Genomic DNA, 20,624 nt, shown 5'->3' with positions numbered 1-20,624 from the left:
TAATATAGCTGAGATGAAGCTTTGGCATGCTTAATATTCCCTAGTTCTCAAGTCCCACTGCATTGCTGCAGTTAATTTACAGCCCAAATCACCTGCACCTGGTAGGTTTCCTGCATTTGGTAGTTTTAATGGAGTCACTGGAGATTAAGGTGGCTTAACAGAAGGGACACAAGTGATACCGAACATGCTGGAATTGCTGCAGGAGCAAGTAAGGAAGGTTTCCGGTTGAAGTGGATGCTGATGTTTAAGACACTGTTGTCATCCCAGTTGCACTCTTAGCCTTTTGGAGCTTCAGCAGCTCCCCTGATGGTTCCTTCTTTAGAACAGAACTTCACACACTGGAGCAGTTTAATGGGAATGCCCAAGCTTCCCAAATTTTGGAAGTGAATGCTAGTTGTTACTTCTGGTCATACCATTGTTTCACAATGCAGATGATGTCAAAATGACCCTGGTGATTAATCTGTCAAAAGTTGTTGCCTTAACATTCCCTTTGCTAGAGAAGTTTTTGAAGAACCACAAAAGAAGGCAGATACCATCTCTACAGATGTAGGAAAGTGCAAGTGATGAAAGAAATAAAATTCAAGTGAGATCAGTGGTGCACAGGGTGCACAGCAGTGATACTGTGAGCTGGGTCTGGATATTAAGTCGAAGCTCCTTGTGCAGAGCTGTATTTGAAGCAAGGGCCAAGCAGGGACACCAAAGCTCTCTTGGTCCAAGTGGAAGCATTCTGAGAGTCCAGAGCATACTGTCACTAGCAGTGTTAGTGCTGACATCACTTTAATGAAATACCATTTGAGGAAAAGAAGGGAGCTTACATGCTTGCACTGTACCAGGTAGATCTCTGCACCTTCAATTGTGTAATCTTCAGAGTAAGCCCATACAAGCTTTTAGGTTCCCCTTATAGTTCGTTAGTAAAAGAAATGGCTCGTGTAGACCCTGTGTTGACTTTCAGAACTCAAGTGAAATTAGAAGATTAATAGATATCTTGAATATCTGGGCTGTTAGACTGCCAGTATGCTGTTAGAGTATCTATGAAACTGGACATGAGAAATTACTGAGATGACCAGATAATAAACAGAAAGGCTAGTGGTACGTTTTGCAAGTTTGGTCATGTCTGTTGGGCAATGCAGTGCTCTGCTACCACTTTAATTATATTTGTAAAAATGTAACTGAGCTGTAAAAACATACTCAGGAGACACTTGTTTAGGAAATGCAGACCAACATGAGCAGTGCACAAAAACTGTTCCAGAGCTGTCAACACTAGCTTTAAATTAGAGAAGTGCTGTTTTATAAGGTCTGTCTCTGAATTCTTGATTTATATTATCTGTCCAGAGATTTACATTATCCGACCGAATTGGATTTGGAGATTTTGGCAATTAAAGGATGTATCATATCTGCTAATGTTTCTGTGCTTCAGCACTTTTTATGTACGCCAGCTTTCACAGCTGATTAATGTCCCTTTTTAAGCGTTTGCTGAAGAAAGATACAGCATTTGTCTGGGTGTCAGTTGTTCAGGAAAATTTCCAAAAGCATAAGCTATGTTTCGTAAACATTCTCATACTGGTATATCCCACCTTCTGAAATTTTAGGAGAAATAAAACACTTCTGACTGTAATTTAGGAGTGCTGTTATCTCAGATACTCCAAGTCTGATTTAATTTGTTCATATTAATGTTGATTAAGAAAAAGATAATATAACTATAGTGTTAATTACAAGCAAAGGAGCCTGGTTCCCTGTTTTCTCAGGAAATGTGAAAGTTGTTGTTTGTGGTAGAGAGTAAATCAGTGTTAAGTGATGGAATTCATTCTTTTAACGTTTCCATCTTGACATAGTCTATAAGCAAGCAGAAGAGGAAAGCTGGTTGTCTCAGAAGAAGTTAGTAGCCTCTTTCTCAAGCCTGATACCACTATAATAAAATAAACTAGTGTTTCAACCAGTGCAATCCAGCCAGTCTCAGACCTCTTAAGCATCATGCGAAGGAGTCTCTTGCATGACCTGCTGGCCTGCTAGATAGTTCAGTACCTTTAACTAGATTCAGGTTCCTACAACTGAATACCCAGGATGGTGCTGCTTTCTTCAGGATTCTCTGGACAAGTTATAACTCTGCATTAGCAAGACACTTGGGAGTCCTTCTCAGCCCAAGGATGAGCTACCTGGCAGTTTGCTAAATCAAATAAAATTTGTGCGTGCACCAGTTTTTCTGTTACAACTCCTACTTAGCTCTCCCTTAGCGGATGATCAGTTTAAACGTCATTGTTCAGCTAGCATCTTCCAAAACATGAGAGTTACTTTTGTCTTATTTAAAGGCGTATTTCTTAATGTTTTCCTCCATCCCACTGCTTAGAAAAATGTCTAAATTTTTTTTTTAATAGCCCATAGTTTTTATTTTCTTAATATTGTGTTTCAGCATATATCCACATTTTGAAGGGAATGTCAGTTGCCATTTTCCAGTATATTATGTGCAAGTAAATGAACAAATGAGTAAACAAGGAGTAAATGAAACTTTAGAAAAATGTGTGTTAGATTATTAATTTTTCTAAATGACCGTCCTTTCTCAGAGTTTTCATATAAGAACTCCATGTATTCAGCCAACACTCTTCATTACTTGCAAATTACAATAACAGTCTCAATTCTCCTTCCAGTAGATGCTCTTGTTCTAGACACTCCTACATCATTCACACCTCATATCAAATGTACAAAGATTTGTAATCATTTTTGAAAATGGAAGGCCTGTAGCACCAGAGCAGACAAGCAGTTAGATTTCTCCAGCCTTATCAATAGCAGAAAAAGTAATAACAAACATTAAGCCTTTTGAGAAAACTGGACCTTTAATTTTTAAAACTCCTAACTGTTTCTGTTCAGTCAACTCATGACCTTGATTTACTTGCCACTTCCCAAGTTTGTGTCTTGTCTCGCCATTCTCTTCTAAAGCTGTTTATGAAAATTCAGTTTCTTGAGAGAATTTCTTGAAAATTCTCAGGTCTGGTAGATGGTCATATAAGGTATGAATTGTAGCAGACTCCATAAAGTGGTGGTGGTGTAAATGCGATGATCATCCTTTGACAGATTCTGTGGAGCTACAAAGACTACACATGGCCCCAGCTTCATACAGACCTTCCATCTTGAACACCTAGAGAAGCAGTAGCTGTTTGTGGGTGGGCGGGCAGGAGGAGTTTCCATTCGAAAGGAAATACTGGGTGTTGCAGGCTTATACCCAAAGAGATGACAATGCATGGAAGATGCCCAAAAAGGAGGGCCTCTGTGGGCATGCCAGAGAGAGGACTTGGGGTAGTAGTTCAATCCAGTTTTGTTCCCAGAAAGCTTCAGTTCTCTTCTAGCTTCTGCTAGCGCTCTCACATTTACTCTTGCTCTGCCCTTGTCCTGCCTTGACTCCATGGTTATGGTTCTGCTTTGTTAATTCTACGCAGCCCTGCTGAAATCCTTCAGTCCCATAATTGTTCTGAGTCCTTTCTACCATACTGCAGCATCTGAAGAAACTGTAAGGTGGAGAAAGCAGTGACCTGAAACATGAATGTATAAATAAAAAAGATGATCGTGTCAAATCATCAGTTGAGAGTGGTGGTATAAGACCATTAATCTTCAGGTGTTTCTTTCTGTTACAGGGCGGGAATAACGCAGGCCATACTGTGGTTGTCGATGGGAAAGAATATGATTTTCACTTATTTCCTAGTGGTATCATTAATCCAAAGGCAATTTCTTTTATTGGTAAGACCATTTTTGAACTTATTAAATGAAATAACATGACATGCTGGGTAGCTGCAACTGTAGCAAGCAAAGAAAAACATACAGGTGATTGACAATTGGATTTGCTTTAGCTTCAGCTCCTTGACTTTTATTTCACTGATGCTTTAACATGAAGAGTTATTCTACTTTCAGTGTTAGTTTAGTTTCTACTACTATAAAACTGAAAGCAAGAACTCTCTCTCTCTCTGTCATGTTACTCTTTCTTATGCTTTATGGTACAAGTTTGGATTTCACCTTCTACGTGCACTCCTTTTATACCTTCAGAAGTACATATGCTTTTCTTTGAGGACACAAAACCCAGCACTTAGGCTGAATAATATCATTTATCTCTGACATCTCTTTACTGACTTTCCAGAAGTAGGCCCCAGGATACAGGGCTCTGCTTGGAAGCTTGTCATCCAGTCTCCTTTTTGTTCACGTTACCAGCTGTTTAAGGTGATGTTGTATTTCGCTGTAAAAATATTCAATGCAGATGGCATCTTTAAAAAGTTTGCATTGCTTGCTAGACATCAAACTCATATTTAAGTGACAGGCAAATTTGAACCTTTTATTAGTCTAAAATTATGATTCTTTCTAACAGAAAAAAAAATCTATACAGAATATGCAAGAAATTAGGGTAAATGTTAGTGAGTCACGGAGTTTCAGTTTTGTTCCATTTGATAATTTTCGAATGGATGGTTGAAATCCATGAAATATATTTTTTTCTCTCTGCTAAATATGCCGTATTGTCTGGCTTTCTCGTTTACTCCCTTGTCAGTAACTTAAGTTATCCTAAATTTAGGCAGAGACAGGCTCTTGCATGTATTTCTGATGTTCCCAAGAGGGAAACAGCAGCTGTTTCCAGCTCACTTCATCAGTAATCCTTCACATTTGCTCAGTAATGCTCTGTATTGCTTGTGGAGATTAAATTGTAGCTCAAAAGTAGGGAGAAGGCATTGGTAATGTATTACAGCTCTAGTTTGAGCTGAGTTTAAAACAAATACGTGAATATTGAAGAGATTTAAAATGTTGTCATACGGGCTTGTCAGTGTTACAAGGCCACAAACTTCTTTGAGCTTCTACCAGTGAACAATTGAGGCTGAAGTTGTGGTGCAAAGTCCACCGCTAACAAAGACAAGAATCCGCTTACCTCAGCTGGCTTTGGAGCAGGCTCAGCATTCACATCTGAAACAAGCAAGCTCTGTTTTTTTCTGATTTTAGCAGGCTTGTAGCTGCTTTCCCAAAATGAGGATTTATCCAAAAAGTTCTCAAGATCACTTTGTGAGAAATGTGAGAAACTTAGTCATGCTTTCAAAATAAAATTTCCAACAGCAAGTGTTTACATGCCTTACATCCTAAGAATGCACAGTTTATTTCTTGCTTTAAAATAAATAATTTATGTTCCCAAAGGCAATGGAGTGGTTATACATTTACCAGGCCTGTTTGAAGAAGCTGAAAAGAATGAAAAGAAAGGTTTGTATCGAGTAATTTTTAACTGTTCTTTATGTTGGCAGCCAGGTTGAGGTGTTTTTTAAGCCTTCGTTTCTGACTGTAAATAATTAGTGCAATAAAATCTTGAATTTTAAATAATGAAGAAAACAGTGTGTAAAATGTTGAATTGTGTGGTAGTCTTCAGACAGATTTTAAAAAACAATCTTTTTACTGGGCTTCAGGGAGTTCTATGCCATTTGATACCACATTAGGTAGAAAATAAAAAGCTAAAGTGTGTGGCAAAGCTCCCTTTGACCTCAAAGCAATATTATTTAACCAAGAGTTTTTGTGTCTCCATTTCTGTACACAAGTGTAAACTCAGTGGGTTCTGTAGTAAGTGAGGGTTTGGACCAGATGATCTTCTAAGGTCCCTTACATCTTAAATTGTTCTACTTATGTCTGTAGATTCTAGTATATAAATTCCTGTGTTTTTTGAGGCATAAACGGAGATTAAGTGATTTATCATATAGCTAGTTAAACAAGAATCTTACTTAAGAATTGCATGTAAGCCACAGCATTCTGGCGTTAAGAAGTATGTTTGATCATACCAAAATGAGAAAGCTGAAAAAGTAAAAAATGAGAAAAGTTTGTTAACAAAAACATTGCTGATATTTGATATTCACTTAATTTTTATTAATTTTGTCTACAGTCTTCTTAACAAGAAGTTACATAAACTAGAAAAAAAATACAGAAAAATTAAAAGTAAATCTCACAGCTTGACCAGTCCATGCAACTGAAATTGTATTTTTCTTTGTATTTTCTGACAGGTTTAAAAGATTGGGAGAAAAGATTGATTATATCAGATAGAGCACATATAGGTAAGTAATGATTGAAGAGGGGGAAAAACTCAACAAATCATTGCTTAGCTCATAGTGCTAAACTGCGTTATTACTCCACAGAGCAGTCGTGTATTTGATCTAACATCCGTTTGATTTTCTTTTGCAGTGTTTGACTTTCATCAAGCAGTAGATGGGCTCCAGGAAGTGCAACGTCAAGCACAAGAAGGAAAAAAGTAAATATTTTCAGCACCTTTATTTCATTAATAATTATGCAAATTTGAAAAATCAGTGTAATTTTGGAAGACAGAAATGCAGTGTATCTCTGAAGAGCCTTGCTGGTGTTACTAATTCTGTGACTCTGTTCCTCTCCTGCTTATGTTAGTGGACAAAGTCTGAGGTATTAGTGAAAAGGCAGGGTGTGAATTCTTACATATTTCCATTTTCCAGTTCTCTGCAACATATAGCGACGTTTTGAAATTCCTACCAAATCCTCAAAACTCATTTCAATTAAAATGATGTTTCCAGTCCAGTTTGGTATCAGACCAGTGATGCTCTTTTGAATCAAGTCCGAAGTGTTTGTGCAGTTAGGTTCCACACTTGTAATTGTTTATTGTGTATTCACTTATACTTCATGGAGATATTAGTTTCTATTTTGATTTTAATCTTATGCTTTAGCATAGTATGTAACCATTCATACTTTGTTATTCTGATTTCCAAAAGAACAAAGTTTTATGTGAACACACTGTATTCTTCTATCAGTCTATCAGTTTTTGATCCCATTGGACAATTTCAACCAAACTGAACATACAAATAGAGATCTCAAAATTTCTGTGTTTCTAAAACGCACGTGAAAATAGACATGTGAGGGTGATGAAGCACTGGCACAGGTTGCCCAGAGAGGTGGTGGGTGCCCCATCCGTGGAAACATTGAAAGCCAGGTTGGACGGGGCTCTGAGCAACCTGATCCGGTTGGAGATGTCCCTGCTCCTTGCAGGGGGGTTTGGACTGGATGGCCTTTAAAGGTTCCTTCCAACCCTAACAATTCTGTCATTCTAAAGGCTGCAGCAAGAGTTCATAGGGACAGGGATGGTACGAATAATGGCAAAGCCATAGGAAATCAGTTTGATCCCTCACAGAGCTGCTTGTTGTTAACAGCTATAGGCAGTGCTGCACCTGTGAAAATGTGAAAATGACATTTGTTTCCTATTGCTTATGGTAAGGGCTGTAGTAGTACCACAGGATAGTATAGTAACTGTAATTACTGTATATATATACACATATGGTTTCAATTAAGCTTGTCTCAGCCAAATCCAAGGCTTAAAGCTTTACTGCATACCATGATTATTAGCAATATTTATGCAAATCCACTGAAGCATGAAAGTTGCTATATGTATTATGATAGAACTTTAGTAATTCTTTATATCTTGGAACTCCTGCCAAGTATATGATATATTGAAGAGTTTAACAAAATTACTTGGCATAAAGCATATTTTTGCTTATTATGCTAAAAAAATCATGCTAAATTTATGCTAAAGCATATTATGTTCACATATTTTTTGGGGGGTTTCTTTTTAATTAGTATTGGCACAACAAAGAAGGGGATTGGACCAACATATTCTTCCAAAGCTGCACGAACAGGCCTTCGAATTTGTGACCTCCTTTCTGACTTTGATGAGTTTTCTTCAAGGTACAACTCTTCATTCCTAAATATTATGTTAGTGATACATTTTGGCTGGCAGATTTGCTTTTAAGGAGATGTTTTTTAAAAGGTGTCTCAATTTTGTATATAAATTGTCTAGATGGAGAAGAAACCTGTGAAGAATGTGTGTGTATATTTCCTGTACTTCAGAGTTTCTCGTAATTTAAAATGTAATTTTGTACATTGGGAAATGCACTGGTTGAGGTGTCAAAGTTCTGGATATTTTCTCCCTAGTGCTCTCAATGTATACTGTGTATAATATAAACTGAGTTCTTGCCAAAGGCTCTATGAGTAGTAACTCAAAGAATGTTCTTCATAAATACAATTTCAATATTTTACAGATTTAAAAATCTGGCACAACAATACAAGTCAATGTTTCCCACATTGGAAATAGATATAGATGGACAATTGAAAAAGCTAAAGGTAAGGATTTAACACTTGTAATATTTGTTCAGTTTTGGGGAAACCGTAGAAGAAAACAGTAATATTTATTTTAATTTAAAATGTAAAAATGAAGTGTACCAGAACTACTACTTATTAAACTACTTAATTAATTTAAAAATGCATATCTTCATTATTATAAAAGCTTTTAATAAGCAGTAGCCATGCTGTGTAATAGAATGCTTTTTGTGGGCATTAAAATAAATTTTGTGGATTATTTAGTTCTCCTATAATACGTTACTTTTTTTGGCATAAAATAGTTTGTATTAAAGTAGCCCAGAGAATGCAGGGTAACTCTTGCAGTCAGCAGTCTCCAGTCATGACTGATCTTGGCTGTTTGAGAAACTTCTATGCATATTGAAGAATTGTTTGTGGAAGCTGTGTTTCAAGATCCTGGTATTACAAGAAAAAAGTGTTTATATAAATAAATTCAGAAGAACCAGTGGTAAAACATCTTCTTTCATTAATACGTAAAAAAAAAGAGGATGCTAAAAAAAGTCTCTTACCTTTCCCAGATTTTGTCTGGTACTTGTTCAGAGCTGACACTGTACCTTTAAAGATATTTTTTAGTATTTGTGGTTTTTTTTTTTCCTTTTGGAGCTTGCACTATTTCTAAGTGCCACTCTCAATGTGTCTAGACTGTAGACACACTGTATATAGACTATATGGACAAAGTGACGTAGATGTACATCATCTCTGTGAAGAGAAATAGTACCGAAATTATGGCATTCTAATGTCATAGAATCATAGAATTGTTAGGGTTGGAAGGGACCTTTAAAGGTCATATAGACCTTTAAAACATGTCGTAGTAAGTCATGTTTTCTTATCTGAGTGGTTCAATACATTGGTTTGTTTTCAACAGAGTATAAACTAATGGTTGTATTTTCAGGTAAAACACAGTTATTGAAGCTGGTGTCTTAGGGTTATCTGCCTGTCTCGTGTTTCAAAAGTGAACACAATGTTCTGTGTTTCCAGCCTTTGTCTGGGGAAGCTGACGTTTCTATTCAAATTTACAGGGATATGCTGAAAAAATAAGACCCATGGTTCGGGATGGTGTGTATTTTATGTATGAAGCTCTTCATGGCTCCCCAAAGAAGATTCTTGTTGAAGGAGCCAATGCAGCATTACTTGATATTGACTTTGGTAAGTTGGCTTCTAAACTCAATTTAATTCCTAAGAAATTAGTTTTGCTTTGATCAGTTGTATTTTGATTTGTATTTTGTATTTGTATTTTGATTCACCTTTGCAAACAGCGGGGAAAATAGAGAAACAAAGTAGTCTTTCCTTTAATAGGAACAGATTTCCCAAAAGTAAAGCGCAGTAAGCCAGAGATTGTATCATTAACAGGATTAAGTGCTTAGAGTTTAAATATTGATTTTACTGGCGTTTATTCCATTGGAGTTGAATTTCACTCCAGATATTCTTGTCTGTATTACTTCTAAATGTGTGTGCACATTGCCATACATTCCAGACAGCCGTTGCAGTGCTGCTGAGTTAATTCCTCTGCAGTGGAGGGAGGATTAAACTGGTGTAGATAACCTGTAAGTCTAGCTTCTTCAGCTGATCTCTGCTCTGCTCGCTTACCAAAAGTCTAATTAAACCACTTGGGTTTCCCTGAAGATGAAATGAAGAACTGGAGAGATGCTCCAATCCAGAGTCACAGTGTAGAGATCATGAATAAACTCCTTAGAGACCATGAATAACCTCTTAAGACTTAAAAAATATGCTGCAGGTACTCGGAGCTGCTTGTGTAGAGCAGTGGGAATGTCAGACTGTGACCTTTACAGCAGGCTGTCTGTGGATGTTGCAGAAATACTTTCTGTGATACACAGGACAGTGAAAAAAGCTTTACACTGATCTGTAACAGATCAGTGCCTACTGGAAGTAGTGTTGAGATGCTTTAAAATTTTTCCCTTGTGGGCCATCCTCAGTGAAGGTTGTAAAGGATGAATACAGAACAGATTGCACATACTGGATACCTCTTTAAGTGTAAGAAACTAGTATATTTTCTTATTTGTCTTGCTCACTAGTAATGTGCTTATACAAATTGCCAGAATAAGTCAGCTATTTGAGTCGGAAAAAATCCTTCATTTTGAGGGGATTTCTGTGGAGCTTTAGAAATCTAAATATGTATTATTCACTACAGGATGAAGCAATTTGGGGAAGAACAGTTTAATTTGTTCTCTTAAAAGCAAAATGGGAATGTGTAGTAAGATCTTGCCCTGTTTTTCGGCTGCTATTTCAGTTTAGCTTTAAACCAAACATACAGGTGAAAATCTCCTGTCAACTCATAAAGGAAAATCAGTCTTTGTTTCTTACTATTGCTGAAACAGGGTTGTGCTGTTGTGTTTTTTCTGACAGGCACGTATCCTTTCGTGACTTCATCGAACTGCACCGTAGGTGGTGTATGCACCGGACTCGGTGTTCCTCCCCAGCATGTCGGTGATGTGTACGGTGTGGTGAAAGCGTATACAACTCGGGTGGGAATCGGAGCCTTCCCCACAGAGCAGATTAATGTAGGTTTAATGTTACAAAGTGCAATTGCCAAAAAATAAGGTCAATGGAATTCGGTAAGGGTATACCAATGAGAAATAAGCACCATAATAATAGTGTTAAGCAATCACACTCACGACGAGAAGAGAATTACATTGTAAAGTTCAGGTACTTGTCTTCAGAGGAAAGAAACATGAGTGTGATGATGTTATATTGCAGTGACCACCCTTCTGTTGTATTAAATGATGTGAAAACAGATTTCGTAATTTTATGTAATTTCCGTAGGTGCCGTTCAGTGGCAGAAGTTTGTTGTAGACTGGAACTGTCAGTGCACCACAGGAAAGCTTAAATTACAAGATACAACTTCTATGTTTAACAGCCTGTGTTCTGTAATTCATAGAATAAAAGTGCTGCACACATCAGCCAGTCATGCACAAATTGATCAGTAAAAAGAAGGGGAGAAATTTTGATTCTTTTGAACGGTCTGTTGTATTTTCATTATCAAGAAACTAGAAAGCTCTGGGTATTGATTGTGAGCTATGCACACCGCAGTCTCTAGGTCAGTGATCTGAATCTAATTTAAGGATTTAGTCACTAAAATCCCTCCTCAAATGGCTCAAATAAATTGGTGATATCCTTTAGTTTTGTGAATCGGGAAGTAAAGTTTCTTTCTTCTCCATTTTTAACACATTATGAATGCTGCTAGCCTAGGGGGAACAGCTGGCAGTCCCATGCAGTGGTAGAACCTGGGACCTCTAGACATGGTCAAGGACTCTGACCTAGACATTGTACAAGCATTGATCCTGTCCTAAGCATTTACAGTCTTGCTCCAAAAAGCAATACATGCCAAAAGACCAGATAAAGAAAGTAAATGCAAACAAAATTAAAAACAGGGCTGAATTGTCAAGGAAATCTTCCTATCAGATGAAGGAGGAAGAAGTGTGTCCCCTCGGAACACAGAATAGTGACAATAAATAAGTATTTTGGAAATGCGAGTGGTGGAAATGCAAAAATCCTGTGCATGAGGGGCTTTATTCTCCAATTTAGTCCTCTCCTAATAAAACTTTTTTTTTCTTTTTTTTTTTCCTACAAAAAAAAGCCTTGGAATTGAATGACTGTATTTTTCTTGCTATTCATCTGTGTTTGTTTAGATTTTGGTTCTCTGCTATTTTTCAGTGAAATGCCATCAGCATTCTTTGTGTCGTCTTTTAGGAAATTGGAGATCTTTTACAGTCCCGTGGCCACGAATGGGGAGTAACTACAGGCAGAAAGAGACGCTGTGGCTGGTTAGATCTTGTCATTTTGAAATATGCTCATATGATCAACGGATTCACTGCGTAAGCATCACAGATTTTGCGCTACATTTGGAAGTGATAATTTTGTGCTTCGCAGAATAAATATGTAGGTAACATTAATATAAGTCCAGTAAAGTTACATTTTAAGCAATAAAATAATTCACAATGGACAACTGAGAATTGTCTTAATGCTAATAATAATCTAATTCCTTTGACTTTTTTTTTTAAATCAAGTGATTTTACATCATAGCAGTGATTTTTTTATTTTTTTTTTTTTTTTTTTTCCCCCCCATATATGTTTTCACTTTGCTTACATCAGACGGCCAATGTAGATTGGATCAATATATCAGTTTTTCTAACAGTTTGCTCTAATGTCCTGGATCCAGTGCTTTCATACTGTCTTATGTCGTGATCTCAAACCTGCTGGTTTTGAGCTTTGGTTGACTCTAGTGGATCATATTTGTAGAACCAAATCTGCGTCATTCGGAACCACTGCCTCTTTAAGTGAAATAAGTGGGATGACACAAAGTGTACAGCAACTAGTTCCAATCCCAACAGGTTCATTGATTTACAAAGGTGTAGTCTAATATTGAATTATGCTGCTTTTAATGGGCTGAGTTTTATTTTCATTGGGACTGAACAACTCGGTTGGTAAATTATTTTGTAGTTCAAAATATAAATTAAATTGATGTTTTGAAAGAAAAGTAACTGTTTAAAGTAACTGTTCAAGAGCATAATGCCATTAGGCTAGCTTGTATCTAATACTAAAATGCTAGTAGTTATCACTAGCCATTAATTTATAACTAATTACCAATGTGTCTTTTCAGAAAAGGTTGCAAAAGTTACATTACAGTTTTGTTCGTATAAAGTATCGACTTATTCATGCATTCAAGCAAACTTGTTCATATCTGCAAACACATCACCCTGGTCATTTTAGTGTCTTACAGACTGAGACTGCATATTGTTTATGCTTCTAATGTTACAAGGGAACAATGGTCTTTGTTCATTCATTTGTCAGAAGGGTTTTTAAAATATTTTTTTTAACTTTGATTTACATTTTGCTTTAACCTACATGGCTGTAGTTTATGTGGAACTAATATTAGGACTGCTTTATGTTTCCTTCCATTTCAGTTCTATACAATTACTACACTTTTATCAACAATACTATGTCATCTCTGGTGGCTGTGACAGTTAAAGTCATTAGGGAGACAAAAACTTAGAAGAGCTGGCTCTATGCTGCTTCTTTCCCAAATGGTCTTTTCATTTGATCATTGCATTCATCATACACCTACTGAGCACACACAGCATGGAGTATCATGCACATACCTATCTAAATCCTTAGCTACTCATATTTTTAATAAACAATGTCTGGCATATTGTTTCTAGAGAATTTGACTAGTTTTAAAATGCAGTTTTATTCTGATCAGTGAATACTACAGTGTCTTCTTGAGGTGCTGTTTTTGTGTTCCAGTGTGTTCATTCACAAGATTAAAAAGGTTCTTTAAACTGACAGCCCTGATAGCACAGCCTGAGCGCTGGAAGTCAGGCAGGGTCCTTCCTACTGAACTGTATATGTGGTTTTAGTAGCCAGATTATGCTTCTGAAGTCTGTTTTAAAAGTGTAATTCAGTAAGTAAGTCTGTCTTACAGTTGTGAATCAGGAGGAGGACCAGAAATCATAGAATCACAGAATCATAGAATGGTTTGGGTTGGAAGGGACCTTCAAAGGTCATCTAGTCCAACCCCCCTGCAAGGAGCAGGGACGTCCCCGACTAGATCAGGTTGCTCAGAGCACTAGTAGTGATGTAAATCACTAGTAGTGATGTAAAGTGACCTGTCGTCATGCGCACCCAATCCAAGTCCAGTAAGTGCCACTTTACGTAGCCAGCTTGCATTTTCATGCGCTGGACTGAACACTGTGCATCTGTATGAGCAGCCAAGCATTTGGAAATGTGTTTTAGTAACTCAGTCATGTATTCATCCCAGAGGTGTGAATTCAATTAACAATGTTCCTGGTTTAATATATTTGTGTATTCCTGCTTGCTGGATTGCCTGGGCTGGATTTCTGAATATAAAACTAGAAAGGAAAAAAAAAAAAAAAAAAGACAGGTGGAAAGTATTAAAGGGGAAATTCATCATGTGTGTAACTCTAACTGATGTTTTTCTGTACAGTTTGGCATTAACAAAACTGGATATTCTTGATGTCCTTGATGAAATCAAAATTGGTGTTGCTTACAAATTGGGTGGAAAAAGAATTCCTTATTTTCCAGGTATGCTATTAAATATCTATGTTCATTTTTCTCTTTCCTGCCTGTTGAGAAAGACTGCTTTTTAAAGCCAGGCCTAATTTCTTTTTTTCTAGACCTTCTGTAGAAATTTGCAGAACTGTAGTATCAGTATAAAGACTGTTGTATCAGTACATTAACATGTTTTGTTCACCTTGCCTCTCTATGTATGGTGACAAGAAGTTCAGAGCAAATGAACTCTGGTATTGAGCCTGTATATGTTGTCCCATTAGGTTATTTTTATTGGCAACACCAGGAATCTGAAAGTCGGCAAGACTCGTCAGTGACTGTGTATCATTGGCAATAGATATAATGAAGTAAAGTAAAAATTAAAGCAGTGTTTAAGCTGTGCAAAAATGAGACTATATCAGTAACATTGTGGTTAATAAAAACATGTATTGCCTCTCAATATGATTCATGTTAAAACTGTTAGGATTTAATAATATGTAAATTTTTTACATGAATGATGTTTTCAAGATACCTATAACAGTCTGTGCCAAGATGAGAGGGGTTTGTTGTGTTGAGATGGGGTTTTCTGGAGGCACGAGGAGAGCTGGCTGCTACCACCTCTGATGGTAGTTCCTGGTTGTGGACATAGTGAGAATCCCAGTGTGGAAAAGCTTGCAGACATGTACGTTTTTAACAAGCCTGATTTAACCCTGTTCTGTAAAGATGAAAACGTTGGAGAAAGTAGTGCCTTGCCTACCAGAGGACTTCTGTTTTAGTATGTCCAAATCTTAACCAAAAGTGGGACTACTGTAAGCTTCAAATAATTTGTTTCCTCAAAAATATTACTGTAGTCTTCCGACAACATAGAGTGCGTCCTACAGGTTTTAGAAGAGGAAACTGGATTCTGGGATCCTCTTGAGTCAGAGTTATCTTCCTAAGTAACGGAACTTAATCTAAATTAAGAGTGAATGAATGAACCACCCAGTAGAAATACTGTTTTTTCATATATCAGATTGTAGATATTGACAAAAGGCTTTGTTGGTCAAGAACCATGGTGTGGCCTTTTAAGGTGGAGCAGCTAAAATAAACTGTGATAAAAATTGTTCTCCCACAGCTAATCAGGAGATACTACAGAAGGTGGAAGTAGAGTATGAAACAATGCCTGGGTGGAAGACTGATACAACCGGTGCGCGAAAATGGGAGGACCTCCCACCCAAGGCACAGAATTATATCCGATGTGTGGAGAACCATGTTGGAGTGCCAGGTAAATGTTTCTGTAGATGTACATATGAGGATGCCACAACAAACAGGGACAGCTATGTAAAAGTGCTCCATTTATTAGTCAGGGAGTGGCTTGATTTGTGCAGGAGGCAATGGAGGCACCTGTGTTTGGGCTGATGATTGTAAATGACAGCTTGCCAAGAAGCAGCAGAGGGTAGCGTTCTGCAGGCAGGTCTGAAGTGTTGCAGAGAGCTCCAAGCTGCTGCTGACAAGGATTTAACCAGAGGAAAGATAAATGTGTATTGTTTTTGGTAAACTGTCGCCTTCTGTCAGTGAAGACTTTGGGATTTCTGCACCATGCTACAGTGCATAGTTAGTCTAACGTCCTCCCTTCACTAATCTCTTCCTTTCACTTCACTTCCCGCACTGCATCCCTGTTTGAACATAGACTTCTCTTTATTTTTTCTTTTTTGGTTTTTTTTTTTTCCTCTTCCATACTTACCCATATAAGGAGATGTGTTGCATGATGGATACAGGATTGTTTAGCCCAGTTCTGCCACTGTGGAGATTGATCACGTTAAGATTCTCATTTTTCCAAAGGTTGAGACATCCAGTTGTTTTCAAGTCTAATTGCTAGAGCTCTAGAGGTGCCAAGAACTAGGTATGGCCTGAATGGTGGATTTTGGAAGGGAATTTGCACAGTAGCAAACTCGGAAAGCTAGCACGCGTGCACCTCAAAGGTCCCATTTTGGGAGTGTGAGCTAGTTGTAACTGTGGCAACTCTAGTATTGTTCGTGGATTAGGAAGCATCTGATAGCAGAGCCTGAAACTCAGTGAATAGCCTGCGTGTGGTCATGGACGCAGATGTGGGTGGTAATATACGTAAATAAAGCTCCCCTTATTTTATTTCTGAGGTTCTTGGTGTGACAGCAGGGTGCCTTGGTGGGTTTGATGGCAAAAGGAGACCTCCCTACAGTCAGTGTTACAGTATCCATGGGCAATAAAAATTGTAGTGGAACAATTATAGTATGGTATTTGAGGTGGCTGCTCACACTGGATAATGTTTTTAATTGCAGCCTCACATTTAGCAATATTGTAGCGTGTGTGCATCACTGTCTCTTGGTGCACATCAAGAAGACTTCACAGTCTGGCAGAGGTCTCCCTTCCTCTCTGCAGGGATTGAGCTAGATATCCTGTCATGCAGAACAGTGACAGTTAAACCTGCAGCAGACATACTTGACCTTCTGTTAGGCCTTCCATCTGCAGTGCTTTGTGTTTGTGGTGTAATTATTTCATGCCTTTAGACCTCAGTATATGGCACTTCTAGTCTGATGATGCAGCAGGAGTAAAGCGATTTTTGACAGTACAACCACCCAGCGTTGTGTTTCAGCACAAAGTTGGCCAGTTTGTAGTGAAGCGTAATAAAAGATGAAAATTATTCTAGTCATTGTTTATAATATTTAGTCTCAGTAATTGATCTAATAGAAGTTTTTTCCTCCCTAGTTAAATGGGTCGGAGTTGGAAAATCAAGAGAGTCAATGATCCAGCTATTTTAAACAAATGAAGAACTTCAGTGATGAGAAGCACAATTCAGCGTTCATCTGTTCTTTACTGCTTCCTCTTTAAATGGAGATGCTGTTTAAAACCAACACGTTCTTCCATGAATTGAATAGAAACAAAACATATATTCTGTATTGTAACATTTTATTTATCTTTAAGTTCTCAGTGAATTCAGTGTAAAATATGTTTGGTGGCCATGATCCAAAAAATCAAAAAAGTATTCTTAACAAAGTCAGGAAAAGATATTTTTTTGAATTTGAGTCATGTTATTATTTGAAAGTATTTTATATCCATATAGAGTTATTTCTTCTTGCTGAAACCAGTATTAAGCCTTTTCCAATAGTTACTGGGTGACTTCAGAATTGTGAAGCTTGGATTTGTTCTTTAACATCAAATGTTAAAATATTTATGTATCTGGGTTGGCAGTAATAAGACAGATACTGCGTACTTAAATTGGTTGGATTGTACAGATTTTCAATTTCTAAAATACAGTAACGTTAAGGTTGGTAATTTTGACTGCCACACACAATTATCTATAATTTTTTATATAATGATTTTTTTAATAGCCCACTAAAATGAATGGAGAGCAGCTAAAGTATTTTTATCACAGAACCTATTTTAGTAACTGAGATAACATCTGTAGAGGGGCCAAACTGGAGAAAGTTGACCTGTCTAGTAATTCTTTCAAATATCCTGTGTGCTAACAGACAACCCCTGTGGAGACTGTCAGATGTGCAGGCTCTATTTTATGCAGTAGGGAGGGAGTGAGTGGAGGTAGAAGGAAGAAAGTCCTCAGGGTTCAAAAGACACGGGGAGAGTGGAGCCGAGGCAGAACACCGTGTTTTCTCAGTGGACCCGAGACATTTCTTCCTGCTAATGCAGTGAGTGTAATTTCCAAAGTTTTACTGTAGTTATCTGTTGAGGAGCTTGGGACTTGCAGCTCTGTAAGGCACACTCGCTTCCACAGCTCCTAGGTTTCCAAGAATAAATCAATGCATGACTTAATGATGACTGCTGCAGTATTTACACCCCTCGCACAATTTGACCTTCCTCAGCAAAATGTAATGCCTATTTATAGAAGGGGATGACATGCGGCAGCCAGGGCTGGGACATGTAGAAGCCATGGAGAGGTCCCAGAATCTTCAAGAATACGCTTTGGATTTCTTTGTGAATCTTCTAATTTATAATGGTTGTACTTCAAGAGCTCTCAACAAAAGGCCTACCTCTTGTAGAGGAAAAAGAATACACTAGAAACGGAGTTATTCCCTGACTGTGGAATTTTCCGAGTAAGTGTTCCTTTTCTATCTGTGTCTGAGAGCTATAACAATATTTTTGTATCATTCCCAGGGGCTGTGGAAATGGCATCACAACCCCAGTAATAACATTATGTAGTGTGTGAAAATATCCCTTTTCTGAGATGGTAACTCCAAGGATACAGAACGATAACATTCTTTGCATCAGAGACGGGGAAAAAGAAAAACCTATCTGGAGTATCTTGTGTCATACTCATCCCCTTTGTCTTCTCTCACTCAATATTAAATAAAGATTAATGTTCAAACCCATTTGTGTCAAGAAGCAATTACAAAAGTACCAGTACAAGCACAAAGCAAGCACTAAATTTAACTCTTCAGAGATGTGTTGCTGCTTGTAGGGCAGAATTCTGAAACACTCCAGTTGCAGTGCAGTCTCTTGTACCCCAGTTTATTAGACACTGTGGCTTTATGCCACCAACATTTATCTCTTAAAAAAAAAAAAAAAAAAACCCCAAAGCCATGAATCCTTAATTCAGCTACGACTCCTTTGTTGATCTTTGACAAGTTGTTTAATCTCCTCGCTACTGTTTTGCAATCTGCAAAATGGCAATGAAGAATACTGCCTCACCTCTTTTAAACGTTTTTTTTTGGAGGTTGGTGGGTTCAGCCTTGCAGTCCTTGCTCTGACATTGATGACAAACCTCTCCTCGTCAAATTTGTAGGTATTCTACTGAAAGAGCAATGAGGCTTCTGACTTTATTTAATATTTGCAAAGCACTTCTGAAAGGTGCTTGGTAAGTGCCAATTATTGCAAGCACTGTGAAATGTGCCTCATTTTTATGAGGTGATTTAAGCATAAAGATGCTTGGAGGTACAGTAATTAAGTTTTGTTTTCACATGGCTTAACCTTGTGACATTTGCCTACTGGATGATCTAGACCTGTTTCTTTTCTTGGCCTTATCTTCATCAGCGCATTTGTGCTAGGAGGTTGCCGCTATATTTAAGCTTTGGTTGAATTTTAGGCAAAGTCCATGGTGACTAACAAGTCACTTGATGTGCTGAAGAAGTGGATTAAATCAACTCTAAAAGTGTTTAGTGTATTGAAAATAGTAGTTTTTATAGCTTAATTTTCACAGGATTGTTTTCTCTTGTTCACCTATTTTTTTTTTTTTTATTTTCCATTAAGTAATTTTCCCGTTAAGTCTCAGTTAGATGTGCATTGCCTGTCTTCGCATTCAAGGGTTCCTCAAAAAACCCAGTGATGTCGTCATCACTGATGTGGGCTTGATGTGATAGGCAATTATCCTGTGACTTGCTCTGTTACCATAAAAATAACATTATGCCTTTCATTTTAAAGCATGGATTTTTTAAATGAAAGTTTTACTCCTATTGAATTTCATATGTGTTGTTGTTGAGTTAAATGTGACGAAGTTCAGGCTTTTATTGAAAAGCTCTTTAATCTACTGATTGGCACAATGCTTAATAAGAGCATTTTCATGTAAATTTGCTTTCCTCTTGGCTATTTCCCCTGTGTATTATTTTGTATTGTTTGGAATTTCATTTTAATAACAATCACTGTGATGAATTTAATTTCTTCTTTCTCCCCAGCCCAATGCAATAGTAATGACTACAACTGGTATCTTGTTAGATATTGGGATGGAAGAATAAGGGTAAACGTCTACCAAAACGGCATAGTATGTGGTAAAGGTTATAGGTTTTTTTAAAGTAGCAATTACTGATTCACTCATGCACATTAGTGTATTTGACATATTTTCTCACACTATGGCCTTCATAGTCAGGTGTGTGCTTCCTAACACATGCAGGATAGGATTTTGAAGCTTTTGTAATTTTTAATTTGGCTGTATATGGTCTTACGGTTCTGGTATAATGCACTTTATGAAAGGAAAGAAGATGAAACATTTCCATAGTAACGTGCAAACTATATTTACAGCTTACGCAGATTTTTTCAGATTAATTTTGGATCCACACCTGTTTCTTTTGTCCTGAAAGATATATTAAAACCAATTTAAAGTAACAGTGCTTGGTCTCTATTTCCCTCTTTTTTTTTTTTTTTTTTTAACACAATACACAAACCTGGTTCAATATTTCATGGATTTTAAAAAATAACTAGCAGCATTATTGAATTAATGGATATTTTCATTCAGTCTACAGATTCTCAGTGTTTTGGCTTTTTTTTTTAACATATTATAAATTCTGTCACACTTCCCCATGTACAAACTGAGCAGGGATCCAACTTTACCACCGGGATTCATGGTTAGTCATCTTTAGTTAGCTCGCCAGAGTGAACAATGGTTTTATGAAGAAAAACCTGCTCTGCTAATTAATGTTTCTTAATTTCTTTTGCATCAGTTATATATATATATATATCTCATGTACGTTGGTCTTTGCTAGCTG

At 37.3% G+C, this 20,624-nt stretch overlaps 1 protein-coding gene across 1 annotated transcript in view; it reads left to right on the top strand.

The window, feature by feature from the left end:
* The window catches only part of ADSS1 (adenylosuccinate synthase 1), a 30,757-nt gene extending 10,508 nt beyond the window's left edge, over positions 1-20,249 (top strand). The window contains exons 2-13 of the mRNA XM_086748798.1: positions 3,624-3,726; positions 5,155-5,217; positions 6,003-6,053; positions 6,181-6,247; positions 7,594-7,701; positions 8,055-8,136; positions 9,171-9,297; positions 10,516-10,670; positions 11,860-11,984; positions 14,114-14,211; positions 15,290-15,439; positions 16,900-20,249. Coding sequence (XP_086604924.1) covers positions 3,624-3,726; positions 5,155-5,217; positions 6,003-6,053; positions 6,181-6,247; positions 7,594-7,701; positions 8,055-8,136; positions 9,171-9,297; positions 10,516-10,670; positions 11,860-11,984; positions 14,114-14,211; positions 15,290-15,439; positions 16,900-16,952 — 1,182 coding nt within the window. The 3' untranslated portion in view covers positions 16,953-20,249. The remainder of the gene's footprint in view (positions 1-3,623; positions 3,727-5,154; positions 5,218-6,002; positions 6,054-6,180; positions 6,248-7,593; positions 7,702-8,054; positions 8,137-9,170; positions 9,298-10,515; positions 10,671-11,859; positions 11,985-14,113; positions 14,212-15,289; positions 15,440-16,899) is intronic.
* The last annotated feature ends 375 nt before the right edge of the window (positions 20,250-20,624 follow it).

This window comes from Chlamydotis macqueenii, chromosome 5, assembly GCF_036417535.1.
Source record: "Chlamydotis macqueenii isolate bChlMac1 chromosome 5, bChlMac1.mat, whole genome shotgun sequence".
NCBI lineage: Eukaryota > Metazoa > Chordata > Aves > Otidiformes > Otididae > Chlamydotis > Chlamydotis macqueenii.
Note: the sequence above shows the minus strand (reverse complement) of the source record. Positions and strands in the feature narration are given on the sequence as shown.